The 20,990-nt window shown below is 38.6% G+C and overlaps 2 protein-coding genes across 4 annotated transcripts; both read right to left on the bottom strand.

Annotated features, from left to right (window-relative positions):
* Positions 1–1,334: 1,334 nt before the first annotated feature.
* On the bottom strand, positions 1,335–10,209 carry LOC131363417 (uncharacterized). 2 transcript variants are annotated; one of them, XM_058405927.1, is made up of 16 exons: positions 9,971–10,209; positions 7,459–7,570; positions 7,305–7,383; positions 7,145–7,199; positions 6,707–6,847; positions 6,435–6,595; positions 6,250–6,348; positions 5,575–5,720; positions 5,086–5,251; positions 4,374–4,486; positions 4,177–4,261; positions 2,999–3,080; positions 2,791–2,903; positions 2,037–2,111; positions 1,826–1,912; positions 1,335–1,598 (listed from the first exon to the last, which is right to left on the bottom strand). In XM_058405927.1, the coding sequence occupies exons 1-16, from the start codon at positions 10,062–10,064 to the stop codon at positions 1,515–1,517; spliced, it is 1,692 nt and encodes a 563-aa protein (XP_058261910.1). In that variant the 5' UTR covers positions 10,065–10,209; the 3' UTR covers positions 1,335–1,514. The 2 variants fall into 2 exon arrangements, with proteins under 2 accessions (XP_058261910.1, XP_058261918.1); XM_058405935.1 differs by lacking the exons at positions 4,177–4,261; positions 4,374–4,486.
* Positions 10,210–11,323: 1,114 nt separating this feature from the next.
* On the bottom strand, positions 11,324–17,281 carry LOC131362074 (uncharacterized). Of its 2 annotated transcripts, XM_058403824.1 has the most exons (13): positions 17,179–17,281; positions 16,968–17,097; positions 15,527–15,638; positions 15,334–15,427; positions 15,165–15,219; positions 14,938–15,078; positions 14,403–14,563; positions 14,196–14,294; positions 13,164–13,309; positions 12,884–13,055; positions 12,649–12,761; positions 12,171–12,255; positions 11,324–12,061 (listed from the first exon to the last, which is right to left on the bottom strand). In XM_058403824.1, the coding sequence occupies exons 2-13, from the start codon at positions 17,083–17,085 to the stop codon at positions 12,005–12,007; spliced, it is 1,353 nt and encodes a 450-aa protein (XP_058259807.1). In that variant the 5' UTR covers positions 17,086–17,097; positions 17,179–17,281; the 3' UTR covers positions 11,324–12,004. The 2 variants fall into 2 exon arrangements, with proteins under 2 accessions (XP_058259807.1, XP_058259796.1); XM_058403813.1 differs by having other exon boundaries at positions 16,968–17,259.
* Between the last annotated feature and the right edge of the window lie 3,709 nt (positions 17,282–20,990).

The following is a 20,990-nucleotide window of genomic DNA, read 5'->3' as shown; positions in this document are numbered from 1 at the left end:
ATTTAAGAAGTAAAAAATATTCCAGACATTTGACCTTGCTTTGACCTTGACCCTGTTTGTATTGATTCCATCTTCATTTGCTTGTCACAATAATCATTTCATATAAATCCTACAAATATCCAACCACCCATTCTTGAGATATCCTGAACAGACACACTGCCTGTCTAATCCATCTTTTTGCTATTGCTCTATAGCGCAATAGCAAAAAGATGGATTAGATGGCCAGAACATTGGCCTCGACTTCCTAAACATGTAAGTAACAGCTCTGTCTGACAAACAGGAAGGAAGCTATTGAAGAAAGACATATGAACTTGCTGTGACCTTGACCCTGTATGGATTGATTCCAAAAACCTAATCCGTTCATATGTGTGTTACACATCATTTAATACCAATCCAAAATCGAAAATGAATACAAGATTGCTCCGTTGTTTTGATATACAGTTCATTGTAAAAGTGTTTATTTCAAGCCACATATCGTATAATGTTTAGGGAGAACCCTGCTGAATAATCCAGCAGTTATATATATATATATCTTTAAGCAGTTATAGTATGAATGACAATTATTTTAAAGGCAGGACGAAACCTTTGTTGCTGTAATGCTGTAAGGTTATAGTGAAGTACTGTATATTTGGTAGAAAGCCTGTACATACTAATGTATACACAAGATATTGAACAATACATGCCTTGGTTATGTGTAAAATATTATAGTATAGTATAGTATAGTATATATATTTTATATAGTAACCTTCAGCAGCATTATGAGTTGGCATTATAATGAGGAAAACTCCTGATACATTTATTTCTCCTCTACAAAGCAGCGAAATTTGGTGGTGTGTTATTGATTTCCTTCCTATTACATGTTCATTGTTTATGGCATTCATAACTCCAGTAGGTCTACAACCCAAAACCTTAGTCTATATCCTGATCACCAACACTCTGTTGGAGGCACACAGCTCCTTCTGTGGATTCAAATAGATTTTTATAAAATATAATACATACATTTCCCCCTCCAAATGTATTGATACACCAAGGGAACTTTTTTTCCCCCTTTAGACTGAAGATAATTTCAGTTTTTATTTTTTGGTATCTTTATGTAGCACATTTTGCTGGTTTGAGAATTTCAGAAACTAATATATATATACACACTTAAATCTGAGATTGAAATGTACAATCTACAATGGTTACACTTGTTAAAAGTTGTTTCTATTTTATACAACATTGTCATTAGGAAACACTGAAAACATTGTTTACGTAAATATGTTAGAAGGTCAACAGCCAGGTCAATTTTCTTGCTGCTGAGCTGATCGCATGCATATAAAGTACATACACACAAATTTCCAATACAAGTGTTTAATAGTTATTAAACATACAAACACAGAATGCAAATTTCCAATACAACTGATGAATAGTTTTAAAAAAAATTACAGTTTTAATAGTCATAACCTAACTAAAAATGTTATTAAAAATGTATAAATGTAGTACAAAGTATGCTCCTGTATTGCTGATGCATTGGCTCATTCAGTGGCCTGACGCTTCAACTGCCTCTTCTTCAACTCTGTTATCAGATCGTTCTGAGGCACCTTGGGCATCGTGGGATACTGAATAATGACAAAAGGTAACACCAGATCAGTTCCTGATCAGATTGCTCTTCATTTCTTTTTATTTATGGAAACATCCAAGAAGAATTTTATTCCCAGTCAATTTTATTCTCTTCATATCTATACACATTTTGTATAAAATAATATAAATAATGCTGCCTGGACAAAATGTCATTATTCATATGAGATCTAAAAATAAAACCTAATTTAAATGCATAAAACAATACCTTGCTGATGTCCTTAATGGCTCCATCACTGACTTGACGCTTCAACTGCCTCATCTTCTGCTCTGTTATCAGATTCTTCTGAGGCACCTTTATTGACCAATATATTGACCAATGACAAAAGGTAACACCAGATCAGCAAAACACAACGAGAACTCCAATTACATGGAATGTTTTAATTAGGAACATACGAAAAGTTGGAGATATGTCTGACCTTTGGCGGTGTGGTGTCTTTCTTCTTCAGAGGTGTGGTGAGGTTCTTCTCTGATATCATATCCTTTTGAGGCATCTTGAGCATCATGGGATATTAGCCAATGACAAAAGGTAGCACAAAATCAGTAAAACACAAGCATCACTCATAAGGACATAAGGACCCTGGATCACTGCATATTTGGACATTAATGCCTCAGTTTTCAGCAACAGAAAGATAAAACTGGCATTTACCAACAACAGGACTGATATCTTTGACATCATTTTTTAAGGATTCAGAAAATATGACATCATTTTCAATAAGGGAATGCAGTGGGCATCTATTCTAATTTATTCATAATAAAAAAATTTTTTTTTTATTAGAACTCCCTCAGTGCCTACTTTCAACATTTATGTACAGTCAAATTTTATACTATTTTTAGGGAAATGTTTGGGTTAAACTGACCCGTTTTACATTTTTACTAAAAGTGGTTTGCACTTGTTATAAATCATCCGCATTTGCAGCTGGAATTGAGATAAAGGCAATATTTGTAATGTTTTTTTTTTTTTTATTTCTGTAGTGCTTTAAAAAGTCTAATAATATATTGGGTCAGTTTGATCTGATCAGTACCAAAGTGTCCAAAAAGTGAAGATAACAAGGGTCTAATCAAACAATCTTTGTTTATAAACACATAGAAAGAATTCATATAATTTTTATGCCAATAATTGTATTACTTTTATTAAAAGTTCTATGTGTCGTTTTTTTGCCTCATGCTCACCATTAACAGATGCTCATCATCCAGCTTATTATACACTGTTCCTTTCACTTCGCTGGGTGTCTGGCAGTTGAGCTGCGGCTGCATCTTGGTCTGAACTGGCTTTCTGCTCTTAACTTTTGTAGGAAAACACAAAAACATTGATTGTTCACGTGTTTATTTTTTCAGTGTGTGTGAGATCATGCTTGAGTGTGATCACGAGCATCTTTACCTGTTTCAGCCCCTGGTGCAGGAGGGGGCAGAGGAGGAGCTGGTGGTGGTGGAGGTAGGACTCCAAACCCTGGAGTTAGTTCCTGTTCAGACCAAAGACACAGAAAGTTAAGATGAGAAAAAGAAGAAGTAGCAATGTTAAGCTCTGAGAAATTGAAAAGTGAAATTGAGTGAAAGCAAGTTAATACATGCCCACTCAAATCACTTTTCCCAGGTTTATTTAAAATTGATAAAAGAAATACTACAACCTGTTTCAACCAAGATGATATCTAGAATTTCAACTCAAGCAGAAAATGTTTTTGATATTGTTTTTTTTCCTAGACATGCTCAGATATGTGCTAGAGTGAGATAGTGAGACAGAAAGGGAAGAAATAGACAGATTGAGAGAGAGAGAGAGAGAGAGAGAGAGAGAGAGAGAGAAATGCTATCTAGAATTTCAACACAAGACGAAAATGGTTCTATTTTATTTTTCTCCTAGATATGCTCCGAAATCTGCTAGAGTGAGATAGAAAGACAGAAAGGGAAAGAAACAGTGAAAGAGACAGAGAAACCGAGAGAGAGAGAAAGAGTTACAAAGAGACAGACAGACAGGAAGCTGACCAGTACATTCTGATACAGCACTCTTGTTGCTTAGCTACACACCACACACACACACACACACACATACACACACACACATATACATATACACATATAACTATACTTTGTTTAGCAGCATCATTATGCTAATTAAGTAGTTGTCCAGTTGTGTTCATCTGCATACAGATCAGATCTTAACTTGGCCACGCCCACCAGCACAATTTGGCACAAATGAGCTCTTATTGTAGAACTTATCTAGCTTCAAACTTGTCCAATTTTTAGACATTATCAGGTGTAATATCTCTCATCCTCTTTCTCTTCTGCTTTCAATTATACATAAAATCATCTATTCATTCATCAGCAGTTGCTTTATCCTGATCGGTGTCACAGTTGCTATGGTAAAAATATCGTCAAACTCCATGTGTTCAGCCGAACTCAGGATCAAATCCAGGAGCTTGGTGCTGTAAAGTGGCAACTCTTCCAACACATTTCTCTCAAGGCAGTCCCTGATTAAACTAAAAGCAGATGCACACAGCCATGGCGTATTTATTTTCTTAAGCACTCCTCATAGATTATCCTATTAAAACACACACACACTACCTTTTTAATTTTCACGACCTGCTGCAAGTACTCGAGTTTTTCCTGCAGCTGTCTCTTTTGTTTTCTAGACAGAGTCGGCTTAGTGCTGCAGAAAAAGAGACACAGACGAGTCTGAAAATGTCAAAGATGTATACATACACCCAACAAGCACACACATACACACACACACACACACACACACACACAGGTTTACTAACTGAAAGAGGAGGAAAGCCATGATGTTGAGAATTACAGAGAGTTGCATCAAGAAGCCACAAGTAATGAGCTGAAATTGCACTGGCAACGAATCAAGCACCAGCATCACTGGTGTCTACAAAAAGAGAACGAACACACAGAATTAGAGTAGATGAGTCAAATCAGTAGAGTGTGTACATTATGCACACTCACCATTCAAATTCATACAGATAGCAAAAATCTAGATAATGTCTTTGGTCTTAAAATAGAATAGACATATGTTTTCATGCTCCAAATATCCACATTGTTAATTGAAATTTATCTCTAATGACCAAGCCAGAAGTGACTGTGGTGAGGAAAAACTCCGAGACAAAATGAGGAACCAGATTTCAAAGGAAACCAAACCCTATCTAGATGACACCGGATAGAGCGATTATAAATAAGTTTCACTCTGTAGCTGTGTACTAAATGGTCAAAAAGTGGTATCACATAACCAGGAATCTTCTAGTTATAACATTAACTCTGTTGTGTTAAAATTTTCATTGATCCCAAGCTGCATGTGTACACATCTAGTCCTAGCCTCTAGTCTCAAGCCCTGCAAGCCATCATAGAAAAAATAAACAATTCCTCTCGGATGTGTATATCTGTATTTGTATCATTTATAGCAGAGTATTTGTTCATTCCAAACATAATGTATTCGTGTTCTGTTAAACACCTATTGCTGATGTCACTCACCAGGTAGAGCAACAGTGTCTCTGCACCATAAATACCCAGTGCCAGCTCCAGCAGGTCCCTGTAGAGGATTCCCAGCGTCAGCATAAAGAGCAGCAGGATGCTGAAGCCCAGCAGGCCCAGGGCATAGCTCAACCGCAAGGCCTTCTTTTTCTCCTTGCAACACTGCCTATATCAGTGATACAAGAGCTCATGTTTTAATCAGGCTTACCCTCCATTACTACTGTCTGTTTTGCACCAGCGTTTACTACTAATGTTCTCGTGAATTAAATATCCCACTATACATTTAAACAGAAAGTAAAACTACACCAAACTTTAGCATTTACATCAATAATGCTGTTCCCTAAACACAGTTTAATTTTATATTCAGTTCATTCCAACCTCAGAAGCACAAGGAGAAATGAAGATCTGTTTTTCTATTTACGTCAATTCTGATTAAATTGCTAACAAACTAGATTAATGAGAATATGCCAATGCATAAAGCTATATTACCAGTCACTGTTCAGCGTATCAGTAACAGCCTCACAGATGAGATCGCAGTCCTTCTGCAGCGTGTTCTGTGTGTTCTGCACGACCTGCTTGATGGTCTTGTGTATGGTGTGACACACCTCTTCGATCTGATTGACACACTGACTAGGCTGTGGAAACAAGCAGAAAAAAAACCCCATTAACCAAGCATAAAAAATATGAATATAAGCCGTCTTCATTCCATTTTGTCTTCCTGCATTGGTCGAATTTTTTTTTTTTACCAGTACACTGGCGCTCAATTTGACTTATTGGACATTTTTAATCAGAATAAACAAATGAATTATTTCAAGTCTGACATAAAATGAGTCAGGACAAGTGTTTTTCACTTTCAGATAACCACCTTCAAATTTTAGATGCTTATAAACAAGTACTTGGGGCATCACAGAGAGCAGAAATGGGTTTGCTATCAACATTTACTTTGAAGATAGACACATTTGTGTAAAAAAACATACACTGAACATTTCTATGTATTTCTATATTTATATATTGCCTAGTAGCCTAGTAAACACAAAGTAAACACAAAGTATAAATACGTAAAGCCCTGAGTGTCTTTCATTTGAGTCATTAACTCCCACTGTCAAGTATAACATGACATCCAAAGCTTTTTTGGTCTCTAAAAAAGTTAAAGACATGTTGTACCTTGTTAGGATTGGGGATGTAGATAGAAGGCATCTCAATGGCACACTTGTTGAGTCCTGGACGTTTGTGCAACTCCTGGACAATCTGCATCATCACTCTCTGTAACGAGCAATCAGATCTGACAAAGTGTGAATACATTATAATAAAGAGTACCAAGGACCAGCAATAAGACCACCACCGCAAACCTGTCTGTCTGACTCTCCTCCAGCCTCGTCAGCTTTGCTGAGGTAAAAGCGGAGTCGATCTCCCTGCCTTTCGTAGAGCTGCTCCACGATGTTGAGCGTGCGTCTGCACAGAGCCTGTCCCATCGGGTCGAAGAAGACCAGGATCAGATCACACACATCACCTGAAGAGGAGACACATCATGATAACACATTCAGCTAGCATCATATGGATAAAATGTCCAAGACGTTGAACACAAAACAATTATGCAGAACACACACACACACACACACACCTAGCTGAAGGATGGCCTGGTCCACATCAAAGGGATACTTCATATCTCCGTCCACCAGCCCAGGAGTGTCCACAAAAGTCACCAAGCTGAAATGCTTCTGCCGAGAAGTGCAGATCTCAGCGCTAACATATTCAGACACACCTTAAACAAAGAGACAGAGACACACACACAGAGTTTGACTTTAGAAGCCTTTATTAGATGATTTATTTATCAAAAGGTCATTTAAAATTTGGTGATTGGCAGCATTTCACTTAAATAGTACAAGTTAAATAAAACAAGTATGTACAAGTAAGTGTGTGCAAAACTGTCATGTAAATGTGTCCCAATAATTTTTATAACCATTTAAATATGCCTATAAATATGTACTGTGTATACAGAGAAATTTTATTATAGAACACACATTTCACAAACTTTACATTTAACATCTTGATAACTAACCTTTAACCTCCTGAAGGCGCTTAAAGTGTGGATACAACCGGAAGGTTTCATTGCTCTAACCGAGTAGAGACAAAAAGTCAAATGAGAGACAAATCTGTAATGCAGGAGGACAAATTTCACACACAGGCAATCTCCAAACAAACAAAATGAACATATTTACCGTAAGAGACATTCTTTTGGACCGGCTAGTCACAAAAGTGAAGCCCTGTGTCTTGGAGAGGATTGGCTTCTCTACATACCTACAACGAAATGTCTCAATGAGACGCAGATTCACTTACGACATAATCCACAATTGTAAGAATGCACATATATACCAGTTGATGAAGGAGCTTTTTCCAGCTGATTTGTTCCCAATCAGCATCACGGTGATCCCCCTCCTGGGAGGTGGCAGAGTTTTGCCAACAGACTGAGCTATTGCTATTAATCCTAAAAAATAAAAAATAAAAATCATGTTATGTATCTATCCAAATGTATTTTTGAAGCATTGGGTTTATTTGGGACAAAATGTTGTATAACTTGGGTTTCAAAATCCAGAAAATCATGACCACAATGATTTTCTGAGTAGAGCTTTTAGACTAGAGGTGTTAGCTAGGCAAGACACTACAGATGAATAGGCTTTTAAATAAATTATTATAATAAAAAAAAATTACAGTAGAGTTGGTTCTAAAATAATATGATATTTTTATTATTGCTGAAAAAATAAATTGCCATGTCAAATTCTGCGATCTAATTAGAGATATGAATAAACATTTCAGTACAATTTCATTATTGCAAGCCACATAAAGATTTCTTGGTTCTGAACAAAAGAAAGAAAGACTAAACCCCAGGGATGTAGTAAGGGATGATGACTGTATGCATATATAAACTTATTAATGCTTGAGGCTCAGAACAATATTCCTTCAGAGGGCTCAGAATTCCTTGCGATTTTCCTGTGGAGCATTTGAGATCTGAGCTACATATGTGTGGAGTTGTTCTGGCTGTCAAATGTGGCTCAGAGATATTTATGTTGTGAGCCAGACGTAGCTTTCACTTTAGAGACGGAAAAATTTTGTCATTAGCAAACTTTTACTGTTTGTGATTCTGTCGTGTAAAAAAGAAAAAAGCAAGAAACATATGAGAAGATCAATGTCTGAGGCTGAGACTAACATCTGGTGAAATTGTTGAAATTGTCTCTTGAAGTGATTGAGCAATCAGATTTTAACGTGTTCTAAGTATATTTTACATTTCCCCACTGTGGGACGAATAAAGGTTTACCTTACCTTACCTTACCTTACCGTACCGTACCGTACCGTACCGTACCTTACCGTACCGTACCGTACCTTACCGTACCTTACCTTACCTTACCTTACCTTACCTTATCTGCAGTCATCTACTTAGAGAGAGATTAAAGCTGAAAAATCTAAGCCTGGGCAAACTTTAATTTTTTTGCTTAAAGGTAAATTTACTATTATATTTTGAGTTAGAGGAAATAATAATATGCATAATTTCTAAGGTTATTGCACAAGATTTTCAGAAACAACAAACCCAGCTTCACAAAGAAGACACAGCGGACAGAAGAAGCAGGGTCAATGCTTCCATAAAAGAAAAGATTGAATCCCATACTGGTATTGTGAAGCCATACAACAGCACTTTTTTGCCCTGGGGTTGATTTGTGATTTGTGACTGGAATTCTTCTTCTTTTTTTTCCAATTCTTATTCTTATTCCTTGGGAAAAAATACAAATCAGACCCTGCCTAAATCAAGCAGATTTGAATTTGTAGTCTATTGAAATTTGCATTGGAAATACACTTTCAAAGTCAAATGTGCCAGACAGGACTGCAGGCCTCACCTCACACTGACAGGACTTTGAACAATGTTACAGATCAGCCTGGTCAGTCTGAAGTGGATTTCTGTGTGGGAAATGTTTAATGTTATATCTGATATACACTTTAGCAAATACCCAATACTTGTGTCAGTATTCTGAAACCAGGTTGCAGTGTATTATCTCACATGATGTTGTGTCATGCATTTGGAGTCATCGTAATCCTGCAATACTAACCCCAAGGGTCTTTTTTTTTTGACAGTGGAGGAAATCTTAACCCACTGAAGTTTTATACTTATTCATTGACACCAGATATTTGAATCGAACTGCTTTAAACCAAACCTTTCTATATGTATTGTGTAGTTTAATATAAACCCTCATCCCATTCATTTATCTGCAGTAACTGCTTTATCCTGGTCACGGGTACAGGGAACACCGAATCTGACTGACGCATGAAAAAATTCAACCTGGATGGGACTCACTTGGACAAGGAAAGAACATGTAAAAATCTGTACTGTACTGGGAGTGCCGAGCTCAGGTTCGAGCCCAGGATTGTGGAACTGTGTTGTGTCAGAGTGCTGGATTTACGGATTACTGAATCTAATAAACAATTATAATTAAATATAACTAAATAAATTAAAGTTAGAAAGCATCTAATATGAACTGTAATAGATTTTCTTTGGCTTAATAGATAACCAATATATAAAAAAATATTTTGTATTTGTTTAAATAATGACTAATGCAATAGTAATGTAATATTATATCATAACAGATGTTAAAAAAAATATAGATAAAATAGATGTTTCATTATTGTGCAGATCTGTACTGAAGGGGTCTATGGTTTGTGTTGTGTGTGTGTGTGTATTCCTGGCTGACAACCTACAGCACTTTTCCATAGTGAAGTCCTGAATAAACTTACTTGCCTTAGCAAACCTGGTCAGTGAAAGTATAAAATAAAGAGCAGAAGACGAAGTGTATATAAGGCTTCACTGAAATAAACAAAAAATAAGCTGATGATTCATTACCGTTGTCTGTATCCGTGTATGTCTGATGGCAGTGCTTCAGGATGCGCTCTTCGCAGCACACCGGCTCCACTTTCACCGCTTTCATGCTCTTCATTTTCCTGGCAATTTTTAAGCCTCCGTGTCCACACAATCACGCAAGATAAACCCACTGTGAAGCTCTGGAGATCGTGAAACCTCCTTAAAGCAATGGCGCCTTCATGAAGTCACGTGACGAACCAAGCCAAAAGCGCACTCTTTCGCCTTGTTTGCAATCCAAACCTAGACCTATACCCTGATTACAGGATGCTTTCCACTACTGCCATTTGTTGTGAGTGTGTGTTTGCACTTTTTTATTAGTTCAGCAAAGTTGTTTGGCAAATCAGTCTGAATGCATGTCCATGAGAATTTATATAAGCTGCACAAAAGAGAAGATTAAATCACACCATTTCTAAACACTCAAACATTGCCTAAGATGTTATATTCATGGTTTGGCTGTCTTTTTTCCCCCTTTTTAGCTAGAAAGCATCAAGTCCCTATCACTAATTTAACCGCTACAATGATGTTCAGAATAATAATAATAATAATAATAATAAACAACTGAGTGTCGTTCGCCAATGAATCGGCTCTTTTGAGTGAACATTAAAAGCGGAGTCGATTCTCTCTCCCACTCTCTCTCTGTAGATTGTTGGTAATGCTGTTATAAAAATGCTTCCCCACATAATTGAGTTTGCTTGGTTTATTGGTTAGCATGTTTTCCCCCTCAGACATCTAGGGTTGAGGATTTGATCCCTGTGTTTGTATACTGTATGTAGTTTCTTCATACTTCTAGATACTCTGGCCCCCCCCCCACCCCCCATAGGCATTTCTAAATTGTCTGGAGTGTGTATGCAACGGTGTGTCCCCTGCCTCGTGCTGAGTCTCTGCAAATATGGCTCCAGTTTCCCTGCATCTTTGTGTAGAATAAACATTACAATAGATGGATAAACCTCTAAAAATGTTTACTGAATAAATGAATGGTGTTTGACTTTCAGGTGTGTAAGAGGCAGTTGGGATGAACAGGAGGGTCTGCTAGCTGAAGGGGTTCGGATAATGGAGACAAATATATTGTGTATTTTCTTATAAATAGAAATACAATTGAAAAATTTCTAAGTCTAGAAAGAGGGTAGAAGGGCGAATCCAACTGAAAATATTTAAGTTATTATGCAAAAAACCTTGAGTGAGTTAGTCCTACTGTCACTTTGTGCTCTACTATACCCAAGAAGAAATTTAGGATTCTGCTAACAGCCACCAGAGGAAATTGTGAAGAAGACAAAGATATTTCACTTAATGCTAGGGATGAGTTCAAGGAATTCACTAAAGAGGAAATATGCTTGATCAGATTGTATATTTTACTTTATTAGGAGAGCTACAATAAGAAAACAGTAAAAATGACATACAAAGGCATACAAACACGGTATATTCTTGTTTAGTAAAAATCCTGTCCTTGCATGGCTTTTGTGTAAGCTTAATTGGTAAGTTGTACTGTAAACAATAAATGACCACTTCATTTCATTGTGTTAAAATCATACAGTGAAAAAGTGAGGTATAGGTTTTTATCATCATCATATTGGAATGAGAATAAAGTTATTAAAAACAACATGATGTGCACAAAAGCAGTGCAAGTTATTTAGTTCAAATCACATAATGCAAAGCTGTAAGGCTGTAGTGGAGACAATTGGGCATGTTAATAAGATTACATTTAAAGAGAAATACTGAACAGTGTGTACCTTGGTTGGGACAAGATCCAAGTGCGTGCCATAACAGTAACCCTCAACACATTGTGTTGACATCAATGTTTTTCTTTACCCATAAATAGTTAATAAATTTACTTTTACCCATCAATGCTGAAACATGCTGGTGTGTATCTTCTGGAGGGTGATTCCTAGAAAGCTTCTACATTATCGCTGTTCTAAAGTGCAGGAACATTTAGTGGTTATTTATATCCTTCCTACTATTTGTTCACTGCTCTTTCTATTCATCACTCCTGCAGAACTTCAACCAAAAAAAAAAAAACCTTTAGTCCATATCCTGATCACCAACACTCTGCCGGAGGTACTCCTCATACAGCTTCTTCTGTGGATTCACACACACAGAGAGAATGAATATTATGTTAAATATTCTTATTATTATAATAATGTTACTTAAATTAAAAAAAAAAATAAATAAAAATAAAATAAAATACCTTTTTAGTTTTCACCACTTCCTGCACATACTCCAGTTTTTCCTGCAACTGCCTCTTTTGTTTTCCGGACAGAGTCGGCCTTGTGCTGTAGACCCAAAGAAGCAGATAAGCAAGAATTTGTCAGACACAACACACACGGATTGTTCATTCAAAAAGAACGTTCCAGCTGAATTTGTAAAAAATAAACACACCAAATTTATAAATATACACCATAATATTTTAATGTTTGTTGATATAGTCGAGAAATCACACATTTATATTGCACTTGTTTCGACATTTTCGTTCTATAGTAACAATCTAAGCCTAAGAGGTCACACTGGAACGTATTAACCCATCTATAGATATCTATACAAGACTTAGTTTTGCTGTTTCTTGCCATCTTGTTGCCTTAACTCTTTTCAGATACTAAGGAAAGAACTTGGGCTCACTGAATGTGACTCAAAAAGTCAAACCTGTTGAGAAAGACATATTTACTAACCGGGAAGAGAAGCGAGCGAGGATAAGAAGGATGAAGGAGAGCAGGACAAGGCCACCACAAACATACAGCTGTGTTTCCACAGACAGAGATTCAGACGCCTTCACTACTGGAGCCTACAGAGAGTGACAGAACACAAGAGCAAACAAATTAAGAACTAAACACAGTGAAATATAGCAACATGATCACTTCACAGGTTCTCTTCAAATGAAAAACAGGTGCTTATGCACACACTCACCAGATAGAGCGAGAGAGTTTCAGTGCCCTTAGCACCCAGGGCTAGCTCCAGGATGTCCCTTGACAGACTTCCGAGTACCAGAAAGAAGAGCAGCAGTAAGGGCACGCTGAACCCCAGAAGGCTCAAGAGACAGCTCTTACAGCGAGCACGCCTGTTCTCCATACTGCACTGCCTGTGGGGTTTAATGCACAAAAAAACAAAACACACACAGCTTACCGTTGTTTGACATCTGTATCGTTCACGTCACACTGACTAAACATCCAAATGGTGATTTTATTACCGGTCGTTGTTGAGCGTATCAGTAACAGCCTCGCTGATGAGCTCGCAGTCCTTCTCCAGTGTGTTCAGAGTGTTCTGGACGGTCTGGTTTATGGTCTTCTCTATGGTGCGACACACCTCCTCGATCTGATTGACACATCGACTGGGCTGTGGACAAAATAGAAAAAAAAAGGATAAGATGCTACAGCGACATAGAAGACAGTTTTACAGCATCTCTTAAAAAAAAAAAAAAAATTCTAAAAATTACATGATCTCAATGTACACGAGCTCAAAAGATGTACTGTTCATTGGTGAGCGACAGTAGAAAAAGGCAATCTTTCCACTCGCGTTTGAACTCACAATGTCCTGATTATGGCAAAAGCTCAGCTCTCAGGATGAGTTAAATGTGTCTGGTCCAATGACTGTATATGAGTAGACGTCATGGAGCAATTTATACCTACTGTATGGTATTGCAGCCTTTTCTGGTTGAATTGAGAGCAGTCATCGGTCAGACAGTGAACACACCTCTGACCTGGCAGTTTAAGAGTTCTAATAAATCAGTACAACAATCCGGCTTAGACCTCAAAATGAGCAACATACCAGCAGAAACTGCAAAAACTCGCCATTGAGGATCTGTTAGAAATGTTCACAGCAGAACAAGACCAATATATTTTCTAATGAAAAAAGGTGGAAGTCCTACAGACGTGTGTATGTAATCTTGAGGGTTGATCATCATGCCCAAAAGTGTCAATCAATGTCTTCAACTATCCCTGTTCCTTTTTAATAAAATATCATATTTTATAGATTAAAAATATATCAGGGAGATTAACTGAACTGAACAACAGAAACACCATTCCTGAAAGTACTTTCTGAAGAAGTAAATTTGGTTCATGCCCCTTTCACCAACTTGGGAATGGGTGGGGTTAGATATTACTTTAAATAGGCCCTCTAGTGGCCTTCTGCTGCAACCTCTGTCCATCCACATACACACGCACTGGTCTGATCTGACAATTATGTCAAAAAAACACATTGGGACTAATTATTAGCTACTTACCTTGTTGGGATTGGGGATGTAGATAGTAGGCATGTCAAAGCCACACTTGTTGAGTCCTGGACGTTTACACAACTCCTGCACAATCTGCATCATCACTCTCTGTAAGGAGCAATCACAACCTGCAGTTAGGTCTGACGAAGTGGGGAATCTCAACGCTTTAATAAAATCATTAAAACAAGGGCCAGCAATAAGACCACCACCGCCCACCTGTCTGTCTGACTCTCCTCCAGCCTCGTCAGCTTTGCTGAGGTAAAAGCGGAGTCGATCTCCCTGCCTTTCGTTGAGTTGCTCCACGATGTTGAGCGTGCGCTTGCACAGAGCCTGTCCCATCGGGTCGAAGAAGACCAGGATCAGATCACACACATCACCTGAAGAGGAGACACATCATGATAACACATTCAGCTAGCGTCACACGGTCCTGAATCTCAGCATTCAGAGAAGATAACTGCTACAAAAACTCCTCTCTATATCGATATAGCCAAGTGATCACGACCAGGTTCAAGTGCATAAATTTAACATCCTTTCAGTGAACTGGTTGTAGTTCCATGTGACTTTCGTGCACAGTTTGTCAGACTGCTGCAGTAGCTGAGAAAGCAGAACAGCGTCTCAATAAATTTCCATTGTCTCCTGTATCACCGCTTTACAGTTTAAATGACATGCAGCTAAATTATTGATGCTGGCACCTCTTGAAACAGCAGTCTAGTACTCAGACATCACATTTAAATAACAAAACGAATCCCACCTAGCCAAAGGATGGCCTGATCCACATCAAAGGGATACTTCATATCTCCATCCACCAGTCCAGGAGTGTCCACAAAAGTCACCAAGCTGAAACGCTTCTGCCGAGAAGTGCAGATCTCGGTGCCGACGTATTCAGACACACCTGAGACACACAGAACGAAGAGACTCAGTACACATTCATGTTAAGTGCCAGATATTTATTTGAAAAAAATGGATTTGGTTGCTTACCTTTAAAGTCTTGCAGTGCTTTAAAGTGAGGATACAGGTGGAGAGTTGCATTTCCCTAAAAGACACAGGGGTGAAAGGTCAGACCACAAACCAATATGACGATAATTTCAGCCACAAGCTCTTCACAGGGATTTCCAGAATTCACACTACACAAAATGATCATATTTACCGTCAGTGACTCCCTCTTACGCCCACTAGTAACAAAAGTGAAGCCCTGTGTCTCAATCGCAACTCCTGTCCTTTGGATATGCTCCTCGACGTACCTAAAACAAAATGTTTGATAAGACAACAGCTTACACAAAAACCTCCCCAAAGTCTTTATAGCAAAAAGCATGTAAATACACACACACACACACACACACCAGTTAATGAAGGAGCTTTTTCCAGCCGAGTGGTTTCCCATCAGCATCACAGTGATCTTCTTCCTGGGAGGCAGCAGAGTCACACCCACAGACTGAGCTATTGATATTAATCCTACAAATACAGGGGGGGGGGGGAATACAGCTTAGATGATTTTGCAGAAGTCATCAAACCTCAGCTGCTCTTTGTTGGAGAAAGCCTGGCAGGCTGAAGAGTCATATACAAATGGGATGTGGGCACTCTGTGGTTAAGGTGTTGGATTACTGGATTACTAGTTAGTGTGAATCCCAGGATCACGAAGCTCTTAACCCTTAATATTGTATAAAAAAATGCAGAAAAAAGAAATGCAATTGTTTGCACAAAATCAGTTCTATATTAAGCCAAAAATTTTGATGGTGAGTGACTTTCCTCTGGTTTCCTCCCAACTCCCAAAAAGTGCCAGTAGGGGTGAGAGAGGGAGAGACGGGGGGGGGGGGGAGATGAGAGAGAGAGAGGGGGGGTGAGAGAGAGTGAGAGAGAGAAAGGGGGGGGGGGGAGTGAGAGAGAGGGGGGGTGAGAGAGAAAGAGAGAGGGGGGGGTGAGAGAGAGTGAGAGAGAGAAAGGGGGGGGGAGTGAGAGAGAGGGGGGGTGAGAGAGAAAGAGAGAGGGGGGGGTGAGAGAGAAAGAGAGAGGGGGGGGGAGTGAGAGGGAGTGAGAGAGAGAGAGAGAGAGAGAGAGAGAGAGAGAGAGAGAGAGAGAGAGAGAGAGAGGTCAAAGGATAAACAGAGGACATGAACGAGTGTAGACATTTGGGTGATTAGTTTCACCTGAATCAGCCTCCACTCACTCACTCTTACAAAGTGTAAAATAGATCCTCCTCCTCATCTGTTCAGGTCATTCAGAGAGCCAGACTTTTGCACTCAACCGTATTGTGATATTAAATGGATCTGGTTTAATTGACTTCATCTCTTTAGATGAAATTAGGAGGCCAGTAGTACAAGTAAAATGGTTTCCCACTAAAATCATCGTGAATTTCTTCCTTATATTGTGTAGAGCGTTTCATTTCTGCCTCAAGTGAGTCAGTGTGCGAACAAAACTGAAAGTTAAAAGGTTTTGCTAATATTGTGAAGTCAAAAGTTAGTGAAGAAGTCTGGATAAGAGCAGAAAACACCCAGAGGGAGAATCTGGACTGATGCCAGAAACCCTTCTCTCTTTTGTTTACCTCCTTTGAATCTCTGATAGTTTCAAGTTAAGATAAACAAATAAGGCATTAGACAGCGTTAATAAAACGAAGACAATTCGGGATTAAATCGGGTCATTTCGGTCAGAATCGTTTAACTTCGTTCAAAGTCGCCTTAGCAAAGCGCGAGCCGGCTAACCGGTATTAACTAAGAAGCATTGTTAGCATTGAAAACAAAGCGTGAAACTAATTTAAAACATCTTAACTCTTTATTTCTTTCTTACCGCTGTCTGTATCGGTGTACATCTGATGGCACTCCTTGAGGATGCGCTCATCGCAGGACACGCTGCCCGACACCGAGTCCGCGTTCGCCGCGTTTCGGCTCTTCATTTTCCCCGACATTTTCTGACACAGCTACAAAGAGGTAGACGTTAGAACGTCAAAGGAAAAATAAACACTACGGTTACCGGCAAACCGGAGAAGGTGGACACGCACTTAACGGCTGAACTGAGTTTAAATCGGCCCGGTATGCTCAACAACGCCGGCCACGTCGTCAACCGACGCTCGCAAAGTCGTCTGGGATTTGTAGTTCTCATCTGATTAGTTCCCGTAACAGCGATAAATTCTTTAGTGCGCGTATATACGTGGTTGTACGGTAACCACATAGCTATTCTCTGGTTATCCGCTAGGGGCGAGATAGAGCAATAAACTCAATGCCATAAACACATCTACTGGCAAACTGTGCTAATAATGTGCACAGGAAAATCTTCTTTATTATTAAGATAAAATCTCATATTTAATTCACAGCAACATAGAGAATACTTAAGTATTCCAATCACAAAGTGTAGACTTTTATTTATACATGTAATATTATTGCCTGTTTTGTGTAGATGTCATGATGTAAAATCCATTCATGATTTTTCTAAAAAAAAAAAATATATATATATATATATATATATATATATATATATTTTTGAAATATATTCATTTGTTGCCTCACAACTTTAAGGATTAGGGGTTTGATTTCCTATCTTCAGTCTGAGTTTGAATGGGTGTGTGAATGGGTGTGTGTGTGCAATTGTGCCCTGCAAAGAGATGGCACCTGTCCAGAGTGTTTTCCATGCCTTCTGCCTTCTATGATAGGCTCCAGACTCCCTGTGACCCTGTGTGGGATAAGCGACCTAGAAACTAGATGTATGGATGGATATTTATCTGTTTTTGTAGGTGATTTCTGCTCAGTCTGTTTGTACATTCCAAATGTATGCACACTACCAGTCAAAAGTTTGGACACACCTTTTAATTCAATGTATTTTGTTTAGGGATTTATTTTCTACATTCTAGAACAATACTGGAGATTTCAAAACTATGAAATAACACACATGGACTTAAGTAATCCATATGTAATGACAACAAAAAACACTCAGTTGTTATTTTAAGACACGGAGGGCAGGTGTTCTGGAATAGTTCTTGCAAGAACAGTATTGTCAAGTGCATTTGCAAAACCCATCAAGCACCATGATGAAACTGGCTCACATGAAGACCATCCCAGTAAAGCAAGGCCAAAACTGACCTCTGCTGCAGAGGAGAAGTTCATTTAGAGTTACCAGCCTCAGAAATCACCAATTAACAGCGCCTCAGATTAGAGCCGTTATGAAGGCTTTACAGAGCATCAGTAGCAGACATATCTCAATATCAACTGTTCAAAGGACATTATTGTGGATTTCGGCCGCCTTCAGCATCGTTTTACAATGTAGAAAGAAATAAACATCAGGAAAGACCATGGAATTAGAAGGTGTGTCCAAACTTTTGACTGGTAGTGTATACCAAAACACCAGACTATCACACATATCAGATCAAGTCAAGAAGCCTTTATTGTCATTCTAACCATATATAGCTGACGCAGTACACAGTGGAAACAGGCAACGTTTCTCTAGGACCCTGGTGCTACATTAAACAACACCTACAACTACAAAACAATACAGAGCTACATAAACACAACACAGAGCTAAGGACTGAAAGTAAGTCGTCCTAGCCACATAAAATGCATCGTGTGCAACCTAGTGCAAGACAAACAGACAATACAAACCGAAACAGAACAGGACAGATACACAAAATACACAAAATAACACAGACCAGCATACATTCTGTACAATATGTTCAATGTGCAAAATAGGAGGATTCTTGTAAACATATACACTTCTGTAATAGCAGCAGTTGGTAGCAGTTTGAAATGTGTGCAAAAACAGCAACAATTGAATAAATGTGCAAAAAACAGCATGTAAACAGTTATAATGTGATAGCTTGAGAGAAGAAACTGTTACACAGTCTGGCTCTGAGGGCTTGAATGCTTCAGTACCTCTTTCCAGACAGCAGGAGAGTGAAGAGTGTGTGTGTTTGAGGTGTGTGTAGGGTCGTCCACAATGCTGCTGGCTTTGCGGATGCAGCGTGTGGCTTAAATGTCAACGATAAAGGGGAAAGAGACTCCAATGATCTTCTCAGCTGTCCCGTGTTTCTCCCTCAAACTGTTCGCACACAAACTTTGAAGCAAACAATTGTATAAAATGACTTTGTGTGACATTCTGTAACATCTTCAAAAGACTGTTTCAGCAAGACAGTGCACAAAGAGAGCTCCATGAAGAAATGGTGTGTTACGGTTGGAGTGGAAGAACTCAAGAGTCCGACACTGACCTCCTCATCTAACATCAGTGTCTGACCTCACTAATGCTCTTGTAGCTGAATGAACACAAATTCCCACACTCCAACATCTCGTGGAAAAACTTTGCAGAAGATTGGAGCTTATTATATCAGCAAAACGGGGACAACTCTGTTAATATCAGTATTAAAATGAATGTCATGCCATTGGAATAGCATGCTCACCAAGCAAATATGGGTGTCATGCTCAGGTGTCCCCATACTGTTGGCCATATAGTGTAACTTTTAGATAGTTAAGAGGTATTGTTATTGTGTTATAGGTTACTAAAATGTTTCTTTTTCTTTGTTAGGCCATCCTGATACTGGACTAGTGTAATGTTGCCCAATACATAGTAGTTTAGCAGTAGATGGGGTTTTATTCAAGTTTTTAAAAAGACTATGAAGCTTCTTCATCAGCACTGCTTCCTAGTTTTTCTAGACCTTATAGAAAAAAATAATAATGGTTATGGAAAAGAAGGCATCATGGGAAGTGTTATGTATGTATAGACGATTTCTAGCCTTGGGCATATACAGTATCTACTCTACACTTTCCATTATTATTATTATTATTATTATTATTATTATTATTATTATTATTATTATTATTACTATACTCGATACTCAGTACTATTTGCACATAACTTGCACACTCTGTATATTTGCGCATTACATTAACTACCTCAATATGCTAATATATAAATACACTACTTTGCCAAAAGTTTTGGGACGTCTGCCTTCACATGAACTTGAATGTAATATGGAGTTGGCCCGCCCTTTGCAGCTATAACAGCTTCAACTCTTTTGGGAAGGCTTTCCACAAGGTTTAGGAGTGTGTTTATGGGAATTTGTGACCATTCCTCTAGAAGCACATTTATGAGGTCAGGCACTGATGTTGGACGAGAAGGTCTGGCTCTAATTCATCCCAAAGATGTTCCATCAGGTTGAGGTCAGGACTCTGTGCAGGACAGTCAAGTTCCTCCATACTAAACTCGCTCATCCATGTCTTTATGGACCTTGCTTTGTGCACTGGTGTGCAGTCATGTTGGAACAGGAAGGGGTTCATCCCCAAACTGTTCCCACAAAGTTGGGAGCATGAAATTGTCCAAAAACTGCATGTGATGTGCAGGCCCCAAATTTATTTGTATATCAAATCATATATTTATGTACAGTCTCGTTAGGCTAAGAAAATTTAACAAAACCTCACACACATTTAAAGTTGCTTGGATTATAAACAATAGGGCAAATTGTATAAACTTTCAGTAGCCACTTCATCCTTGTCAGGGTTATGGATGATCTAGAACCTAGTTGGGCCTTAAGCAGGAATACACCCTGAAGGAGAGGTCAGTTCTGCCTGAACCATGTGACACGCTCACATTCTCTCTCTGTCTTTGTCTCTCTCACACACACTTTTGGGAGGAAACTTGAGAACCTGTAAGAAACCCACAAGGACACAGGGTCAAGATTCAGAGAAAAGCCACACGCTGTAACCTGAGCTCAGACCCAAATCCTGTTACCTGCTGCACTCAAACTGTATATACTGTATATATATATATATATATATATATATATATAACGTTTAAAAAAAAACCTTCATAACACAGTCATAACACCACGAG

This window comes from Hemibagrus wyckioides, linkage group LG02, assembly GCF_019097595.1.
Source record: "Hemibagrus wyckioides isolate EC202008001 linkage group LG02, SWU_Hwy_1.0, whole genome shotgun sequence".
Taxonomy (NCBI): Eukaryota; Metazoa; Chordata; class Actinopteri; order Siluriformes; family Bagridae; genus Hemibagrus; species Hemibagrus wyckioides.
The sequence above is the reverse complement of the archived record's forward strand: the minus strand, read 5'-3'. Positions and strand labels throughout refer to the sequence as shown.